The 9,272-nt window shown below is 44.0% G+C and overlaps 1 protein-coding gene across 3 annotated transcripts in view; it reads left to right on the top strand.

The window, feature by feature from the left end:
• The first annotated feature begins 4,347 nt into the window (after positions 1 to 4,347).
• Positions 4,348 to 9,272, top strand: part of LOC146182516 (DEP domain-containing protein 1A-like) — a 34,157-nt gene continuing 29,232 nt past the window's right edge. For all 3 annotated transcript variants that reach the window (XM_084577645.1, XM_084577647.1, XM_084577646.1), the window contains exons 1-3: positions 4,348 to 4,542; positions 5,101 to 5,258; positions 6,238 to 6,342. In XM_084577645.1, the coding sequence (XP_084433771.1) occupies positions 4,501 to 4,542; positions 5,101 to 5,258; positions 6,238 to 6,342 (305 nt within the window). In that variant the 5' untranslated portion in view covers positions 4,348 to 4,500. The remainder of the gene's footprint in view (positions 4,543 to 5,100; positions 5,259 to 6,237; positions 6,343 to 9,272) is intronic.

Here is a 9,272-nt window from a genome sequence, read left to right as displayed (position 1 = left end):
CGGCGAAAGACAAGGTGCCTTGTGTGCTGTGCGATGTCGGTGCATGTTAAAGAACCTTAGGAGGTCGAAATTTCCGGAGCCCTCCACTACCACATCGCTCATAGCCTGAGTCACTTTGAGACGTTAAACACTATAAAATCGCACCAAACAGTATAATTGAAGTGGACCAAAAATGACGTCTGGGACTACTGTTATAACACTCGTACCTCTTATATACTCAATGCGCCTAACAACATTATTGCATTAGTGTTGCTGCAGAGTTTGTTGTTCCATAAGTGACTTTCTGAAAGCGTTGTTTAGGCGCTCATTTGCTGTCTGTTAATTACCTGCATCATAATTTAAACTCTTTAGACCAGTGCTTGCCTCTGCTGATAGGATGTGGTTGGGGATGCAGGGTTATTGCACCTAGCAAATGTATGAGAACAATGGTTTTGTAATGGAGGGGAGCCATTGGCAGATGTAAACCAGTTAGCAAAATTATCTGTCCTAGTTGGCACCAGTTCTGCAAGCTAAAGCAGTGTTAGCAGTGAATGCTTTGTCAAATTACAGATTTTATATACCGATTTTATATTTAAGGGTGTTGAGAAGGTTCAGTTGTCAAGAAAAGAAAAGATGCAGGGATTGTCCCTTCTGATCAACACTGACTGTGCCCCTAAGGTGAGCGGAGAGAGGCGAGGCAATAGATCAGCTGGGGATACTCTCTTGAGCGTGGACCGGAAGTCTGCTGCAGTGGCCAAGTGGTTAAAAAGCACGGCTGCTCCTCAGGTGGTGAAAATTACTTCCCGGCCCTCCAATATGGCACCGGTCTTTCCGCTTTCACTCCCATCTTCCTCCTTCTAGTTCAGGTGTACGCCCGTCCAGAAGCTAGAATACTGCGCCCCCGCCGCGGTTGTGCAGTGGATACAATGCTTGACTACTGTGCTAGAGTACCGCAGGTTCGAACCCGACGGCTGGTGGCTGCATTTCGATGCGAGGTGAAATGGAGAGGTGCGCTGTGCGATTGTGCGTTAAAGATCCCCAGGTGGTCGAAATTACTTCCCTGCCCTCCACTATGGCACCGGTGGTGGGGGTGGTGGTAATAACTTTATTATAACAACTTTATTATAACCTATGTTATAACAGAGGAGTTTGGGGCATGCATGCCCCTGGGCCCCCGCATGGCCCCACTATACTCAAACGTTCATGTTCCTATGGTTCGTGATGTCGGTAGCCCAGTCTGTGGCGATCTGCCGAACCTGGTCCTCAGAGTGCAGCAGGGTCTCCCAGTCCTCTCAGGTGGTAAGGGGCTCTAGACCCCGCGGGGGATCGAGGATCCGCCGGGCATTGGAACAGGATGTGGGGGAGCGTGGCAGTGGGGTTGTTGCAAAGGGTGCAGGAGGGATCGATGAGGGATATGTACACCCGTGGATAAAAGTGGGATATACTCCATGCGAACCGCAACGATCGCATTTTTTCAGTGCAAAAGAATGTTATAAAATTGCTTGAACAAGATGGCAAGTATATCAAGAAGGGTACGATATGCATATCTCAGAAATAACTGCTTCCCTGTTGGAAAAATCTGCCGGGCAGTTTTCTCGCAGCCCGTGGAGTATACCACTTTTGTTCACAGGTGTACATATGTCTAAATTATTGCATGCGCTGTTCGTTGTAAGTGCCACTGCCATATATACTAAGTGCCAATCTCTCAACGCCAAACCGCCAAGTAAAACCATGCCAAACGGCATTCGCACGTCTTAGTCGGTTTAAGCGGAGTTAAACTCTGGATAGCTTAACTTGCACCGACATCGCAGAGCACACTCAAGCGTCTAGCATTTCACCCCCCCAAAAAACTCTGCCTCCGTGGCCAGGATTGAGCCACCGTGACTGATATGTTTAATTGAAGGCTCCGCTAAAAGCAACAGAAAATTGAAATTGGTTTAGAGTGAAGCAAAGAGCAGAGTGAAGAGAGAAAAACTTTCTCTCTCTCTCTTCTCATCACTGACTATCAGAAATTATTTGCAATGCTGTACCTGTAATCATGTGACTTGACCGCAAACGAATCTGAGATCAAGCGTTGCAGAAACTAACAAAAACCGGCAAATGTAAGTAGTAAAGAGATATAATTGCTCTTAAAATGACAGTACAACTGTGTGGGTGAAAAGATGGAAAACTGATTTCTTTAAAAATGTTATTCCATGACACCATGGCAAATGAATTGTACGCTACATTCTTAAAGGGCCACTGTCCAGGGAAGGCCCTTTTAAGCAAAGGAGCCCAGTGTTTCGATCAGATACCGGAGATAGTGTGTGCAAAATGCTACAGTGACACGCGCGCCGCAAAGCATCGAAAATACAATTCAAAGCTCTCTCATGCTCTCCTTTGGGAAGCCAGCTTCCCCGTTTCCTGCGCTGGCCCGACGGGCCACAGTAATGACGTACGTACCGCGAAAGACGTCCATTGGTCTGTCTCGCTGACTGACGGGAGAAGGATGAGTGTCTACCGCTCGCTGCGCGCTTTTCCCTCGCCACGGCCAGACTGAATCCAGCAGCGCGCGCTTCCTCGGTCGGTTTTTTTTTTTTTTTCTTTTTCTTTTTTTCGCGCTCGCGGAGTGCCACGCCCCACCTCCCGCCAAACGTGGAGGAGGAAGGAGAATTTGTCTTGCGGAAGCTAGACGACCTCAGGCAGGAGAGTGAAAAACCTTTGCGAGGGAACGGAAGGCGAGAAGCATGACAGAATCGGGTGATTGCGGTGGCTGTAACTGCGTTATTAGTTACTCTTTTCAAAAACATCTTGCGGCCTTGCGTTCTAGGGGCGAAGTCTCACAGTCACCGGGGAAGAAAATATTTTCGATCGGAGGGTGGACAGTGGGCCTTTAAGAATAATTTTCAAAAGCGAATCAACTCAGTTACACCGCAGACGGGGACAAAAAACAAATACTATAATACCATAAGAAGTGTACTGTAAGCAAGTACATGCACAATCATATATGTGTATATATATATGTGTATATATATATATATATATATATATATATATATATATATATATATATATATATATGGTTGGCTTCAGCGATATATATATCGCTGACTGTTGGCTTCTTTCCTTCGTATATATATATAATTTGTTTGTTTGTTTTTTTTTGTTCACTGGGAGGAAACTAAGCTTCTGCAATGACAAAGCAAGCAAGCAAGCAACACTCCTAAGCCTATTATGTGAAAGGATCAAGACTCTCGTATACTGGATTTGAAGAACGACACTCCCATGTATTTTATTGAGAGAACGTATGCAACGCCCCATAAATAATAATAGTAAGAAAAAAAAACATGAAGCTATCAGTACGGCTACTGCAGTGACGAGACCGAAGGAACACAGCCGGCCAGCCTGGTAACGCTGTGTGTGTGTATTGGTTCTCAGAACAAATAAAGAAAGTAAAAGGAAGAAAGGCTCTTGCAAATTTACAACAGTTGTCTTGTAATTTTGAAAATATGTTGCAGGTTTAGTCTCGTTTCTTCCCCTAACATCTCGATTAATCCCAGGAATAAACGAAACTGGTCATATATGTAAGCCACCTATATAATTATCTTGCAACAAACAGCTTTTAATTGCTTTCAGTTGTCGATTGCATTCTGTTTAAACATTGAGCTTAATGCATTTTCAGCAGAGTACATGTGCTGTGCGCATCTATGCCACTGGAGCTGTGTGGATGCAGACATCGCTGCAGAGGTTCACAGGAAAGGAAAAGCGCTGTATGTCACACGTGTTCTGTGGACGCCTGAACCGCGCAGTAAAGGGAAGGAAGGAAGGTGGGGGTGAAAGTGGAGAGAGATAGAGAAAGAGGTGCCGGAGTGGAGGGATTCGGAGTAATTTCGATCCAAGGAGGTTATAAAAAAATTATTTCGACCACCTGGGGATCTTTAACGGGCACTCCCATGGCACAGCACACGGACTACGCCCTCCCTTTCGCCTTCATCGATCGAAACGCAGCTGCCACGGTGGTAGGGATCGAGCCCGGGAACTCCGGCGCAGTAGTCGGACAACAGTATTCTAGTTCACTAGTCGGCCTTTTTAACCGCTGCTCAATGGCAGCAGAACACACAGACCACGTTGCAAAAAAAAAAAAAAAAAAAAAAAAAAAAAAAAAAAAAAAAAAACGTTGCAGACGAAATTGCGGCCGACACTCTCGGACCGATTGCCCGATTGTTCCTAAATCGATTATTGAATTCACCAAAAATCTTTTCACAGATACTTACAAAAATTAATTTTAACGTGTACATTTTTATCACCAATAATTAAAATGTTACCCGTTAGTGCTATATTGAATTAATTTTGCCCAATCTTTGGTCCAATCAGCGTCCAGTGCCGCCATGTTTTCGTTTTTTAAACATGTGACTGGTCGCCGGCCGTTTTCAAACTGGCGTCGTCGTGAAAGCGGCATGCGCTGTGCAAAAATGTTCGTGTCAAGGTGACAGAAGTGCCTACGCTCCTTGTAATAGTCTTATTTCTCATTGAGAAGCAATCATGGGTGACTCACGAAATCGCCAGTATAGAGCTACGAGGCTGGTATGTATGCAATCTGTAACCGTCATAACCACTCGCGAATGAATAACGTTTTTTCCATCTTCTGCATACTCACGTCCGACTCCTCTGTTACGAGGCTGTCCGCGCAGTTTGCTAATGCCAAAGTTGCACAAGAGCTCACTGAACGCTGCTCGTTTTCTTTTATGGCAGCCAACCAACTTCAGATCTCTATCTAATTGTTTCCCTTTCGTCTCGTGTATGTTTTAGAACTTTATCTGAAGTCAGTTTCGTGTTTGATATATTGCACTAAACTGGCCTGACAAACATTCCCATTTTTGAAGGAACAGGAACAATTTTGTGACGTCGACGTGTGATCAGTTAATGAATGTAAACTTTGTGGGAATTCTGAGTTGCGCTAACCAGGCAAAGCTGCTCACTACAGCTGAACGTGGAGTGATGGGCAATTCCGCTTTTGATTCCATCCTCTCTGCGGCAATATTTTTCGAGTATGTAAACCTCGATTACGTAGAATGCTTAGAGCCAGTTGTATTGACGTGTTCGATTCGTGTTTTGCGAGCATGTTCCTTGGGAACTTTTCAGTGGAACAGTGTCATCAGGTCCTTTCGCGATGGCATGCCCAGAGGAAAGCACAGGCGCCACATGAGAACTTTTGACAACTGTTTCGTGGCCAGCGAAGCGATTTCATGGCTGCACGAGCACTTGCAAGGAGATCCAGACTTCGGGCCCGGTGTTACAAGGTTTGTGAGTTTAGCATTGACAGGATCGACCCATTAATGTGACCGTCGGTTGACCATGACATGACCCCACAGGTCATGGAACCAATGATTGTGGGTCATATGAAGTGTATGATGTCATTTCATACAGACAACTACAATATCTCAGGGGGATCTGGTTGCAACAGCTGAAGCTGTAAAAAAAAAAAAAAAAAAAAAAAAAAAAAATCGTGAAGCTTTCCTAGATTAAAAAAAAAAAGTGATGGCATCACTATCAACAATAGCTATAATGTCTGATTGCGTCACTATCAACAATAGCTATAATGTCTGTTTTCAGTTACAATTACCTTTTACAGACATTTTGCAGCATGTATGCATTGACAATATGTATCACTTCAATATATTGCTTCTAGTTTGTTTTTTTTTCTTTTTTCCTTCAAACTCTGAACTGTGACCTCATTTCAAGATATTCATTTTTTGTGCATTTTGTGTGTTTCTTACAATTCTTGCTGCATTTAGAATTTTCATGTATTTAATTGCTATCAATTGTTATTACAGTGTGTTTTTGCCCCCTCTCCCTTCCTTTCCCAATACTCTCGTTCAGAAGAAATAAATAAATTTCAGCCTCATCCTTTTGCAATATTCCAAATGCACCTTCAAGAAAATAAAATGTTTGGTGTGTCTTGGGCAAGGTGGCATTTGTCGACCTTATACATGTTGCAGGATATTTCTTGCTTATAGTACAGAAATACAGGCTTAGCTTTTTACCCTAAGAATGATACAAAAGCAAGGAACCAAAAGCCTGAAGACTGCTGTAGCAGCATCTGTGATTCACTGTGGATAGTATTAAGCAAGTAAATTAGTTTAGCAAGTGGTTGGGCAACAGCAAAAAATAAGCAGTAGCTAAAGGTAGCTGAAAAACATTTGCTTTGCAGAAATGTACAAACTCTAATCTGTCTTCTGAAGTTGCGCTGACGTCCGCATCTTTTGGTTCACATTTCAGGCAACAGACGATGCAGCTTCTGCAGAAGTTCTTGGAAAACAGGGTAATAGAAGCTGTGCGAAGCACCAAGCACAAAGTTATTCAAGATGACAAACAGTTGTTCAGGTGCGTTTCCTCATTGCAAAGTTCACCTGTCATGAGACCATGTGAAGTGCTGCGGTTACCGTATTTTCCAGTGACTCGGGTTATTTTTAAAAAAAAATTTGGTAGTGCGTCCTATACAATGGTGGGTCTTATGTGCATTTTTTTTTTTTTTTTTTTTGCAATGTTCATAGGCGAACTTTATTGTGAAGCGGTAACAGTAGCGACGCCTGCGATTACAATATTTACAGTCGTTATAATGTAGTAGAATTCTAAAGTCGTCTCACTGGCAGAATGCTAAAAGGTGGCGAAGTCCATGCTCCTCTCCCTTTCCACGCTGCCAAGACAAGCGAGACAGAGTCGACTCTCTCTTCCAGTTCCGATTTGCAACATTGTTTGGCGGCTATTGCATGTGTGTTTTCTCCTTTCTGCATGTGCTTTACCACGTGCATCAGAGCGTCCGCATACAGCGATGATCAGCGCAATGATTATGAGCACAAAGGGGACATCTGAGCGATGTCATGATAAATCGGCTACTGCATACCAAGATAAAGCCTTTCAAAGCTTCCAGTAAAAATAAAGTGTTTTTGCTCTCACTGAGTGAGAGCTTGTTCGCGCATAAGTGGTGCCTCTTTTTCTTTCTATCATTCGCACACGCACGTAACAAATTTTCTTTCTGGCACATAGCACGCGATGGTCGAGCAAGCATATGTAGTCAAGTCCTATTGCCCTAACCTGAATAAATTGAGGTGCGTCTTATATACCACTTTTTTTTTGGTTGAAATCCTATAAATATGAGGGGTGCGTCTTATACAAAGGTGCTTCTTATAAACCGGAAAATATGATACTGTTTTTGTGTACAATAAAGTACTCTTGACAGAAGTGCTCAGACAAGCGTACCAGAGGGAGCCCTATGCGTATCTCAAAAACGCTGGCTCCTTCATCAGGAAACGCTGGCATGTGGTTTTGTCAACTCGCGTGCTCTTTCACTTTTGCATAACATTTTACATGTAAAATTGGCTCATTCAAGCAAGTGTAACAAGCCTGTGCATGTTGCTACCTTTATGTTTGAATAGTTCCATGTGGTTATGATGAATGTAAGTTGAGTTGTTGCTTGCCACACACTACTCACTCCTTCAGTCACAAAATAAAATAAACTCTGAAAACAGCAAGTGCTTCACAATAATAAATTTTCAGGGTGGAAAAAAAAAACATGGCCGATTTGCATAGTTAATCAAATGCAAAGTAGGTGCGTAGCACTGCTTAAACATTGTACTTCAGCATGTCAAGCACGGCGAACCTGTGCCACAGTGCCTGAAGGTCCGGCTTCGTCCATTGTGACGCGACCCGCGTCCTCAGCTTTCCTTACACCATCTTCAGAAATGAATGAATACAGGCACAATGTACCTTTTTACAATGCACTGCTCTGCTGCCGAAAGGTCTGGGGATCATAGGGAGAGAGAAAGAGAGAAGAAAATGTGCTTGAAGGCGAGCGCCAGTTCCGAACACTGTAACTTAGGTCTCGAATTTTTTTCAGCGCAATAGAAACATTGATGTCTAAAATATTCGATTCCATAACGGTTTTGTTAGAAACGCTGCAGAATATTTTTACTGAGAATTTTTCGATCAGTGGATGTGCCCGTTTTTATGTAGTCCGAGAGCTGGAAACCATGAGCAGCAACCGCGATGACGACTGGTGGTCGACAAAAAAGACGTACCAAAAACAAGCATAACTTTCACTCGCCAGACAGTAATCAGGCATTTTTTGCTTAGAGTAACATCATTTTCAGTTTCATACTCAATGCTGTTACGGCGCAAAAACGCACGCCTTGTCAACGAAAGTTTTAGTGGGCACTATCATCGCTTCATTCACAGAATTGCAAACACTGTGGCACCATCTAGTGGCAAAACCTGAAAACATAGCTCTCGCGGTGCGAAAGAAGATGCAGGTCATCCTCATGAATAAAGATTTGTGAATGAATGAAAGGAGATGTGGTTTTTATTTAAGGACGCACTGGAGAGAGCGCAAAATATAATAAATTATGACAAGCACTCCTAGAAAAAAAAAAAAGAACAGTGTGCGGTTACGAAAATCAGCGATATTTTGCTGACATGTAGTCACGTGGGGTACTACACTGAAAGTAATAGGGTTTCTCCGCTAGATAGCGCCTCAATTGCTTTTATGCGATTTTCAATGGCAAATTAAAATTGTAAAGCCTCTTTTCTTTGGTATTGTAATGCTCGATCTGTACTATATGAGGCAAGATCTTTTCATCTCCACCATAATCTCATGACATATTTTGGCCAGTGTTCTGTCCCTTTAAGGCATGGAGGTAAGCACAAGCAGCTTCACGACGCGGCGAGCGGCTCGGAGCCGAGGTCCAGGGAGCACTGCGCGTGCACGTCTGTTGTCCATGAAGGCTGAGGAGTGACTGATGCGAGGGGAGAGATGCCAAAGTTGAGGATGCACGAGCAACACACGACTGCTCACTCCAGAGTAACACATGCTTGTGCTACGCTGCCCAGTGCCGGCCGCCACGTCTGCAACTGACACGCCCCTCTCTCACTGTCTTACTCTCTCACTGGGTACATCTATGCAGCCACTCCGCCCCCTCAGTGTTAAGTCGCGTAATGTGGGCGTCGTCACTTTCCCTTCCTCCTCTTCAAGTGGCTCCGCCTCCTCAATGCTGAGCCGCGCAACGTGTGTCACCACCTTCTCTTCCTCCACTTCAAGTTCACAAAGAGAGAGTGAGCGGCTTCGGACAGACATCGGCGAAATCCGTGATTGCGGCTAGTAGTGCTAGGCACTAAAAAATTGTAGTGGTTTAAGCATGGCTTGAACCTAGGGTAGTGAAAGCTGTGAGTGGATTTAATGTGCCGCCGTCACAACGTTCTAATGAACCTTCTGTCCTAGCAACTCGCTGTTGTCGTTCGCCTCTACCAACCACAGAGTT

This window comes from Amblyomma maculatum, chromosome 8, assembly GCF_055883805.1.
Source record: "Amblyomma maculatum isolate TAMU_Amacu chromosome 8, ASM5588380v1, whole genome shotgun sequence".
NCBI lineage: Eukaryota > Metazoa > Arthropoda > Arachnida > Ixodida > Ixodidae > Amblyomma > Amblyomma maculatum.
Note: the sequence above shows the minus strand (reverse complement) of the source record. Positions and strands in the feature narration are given on the sequence as shown.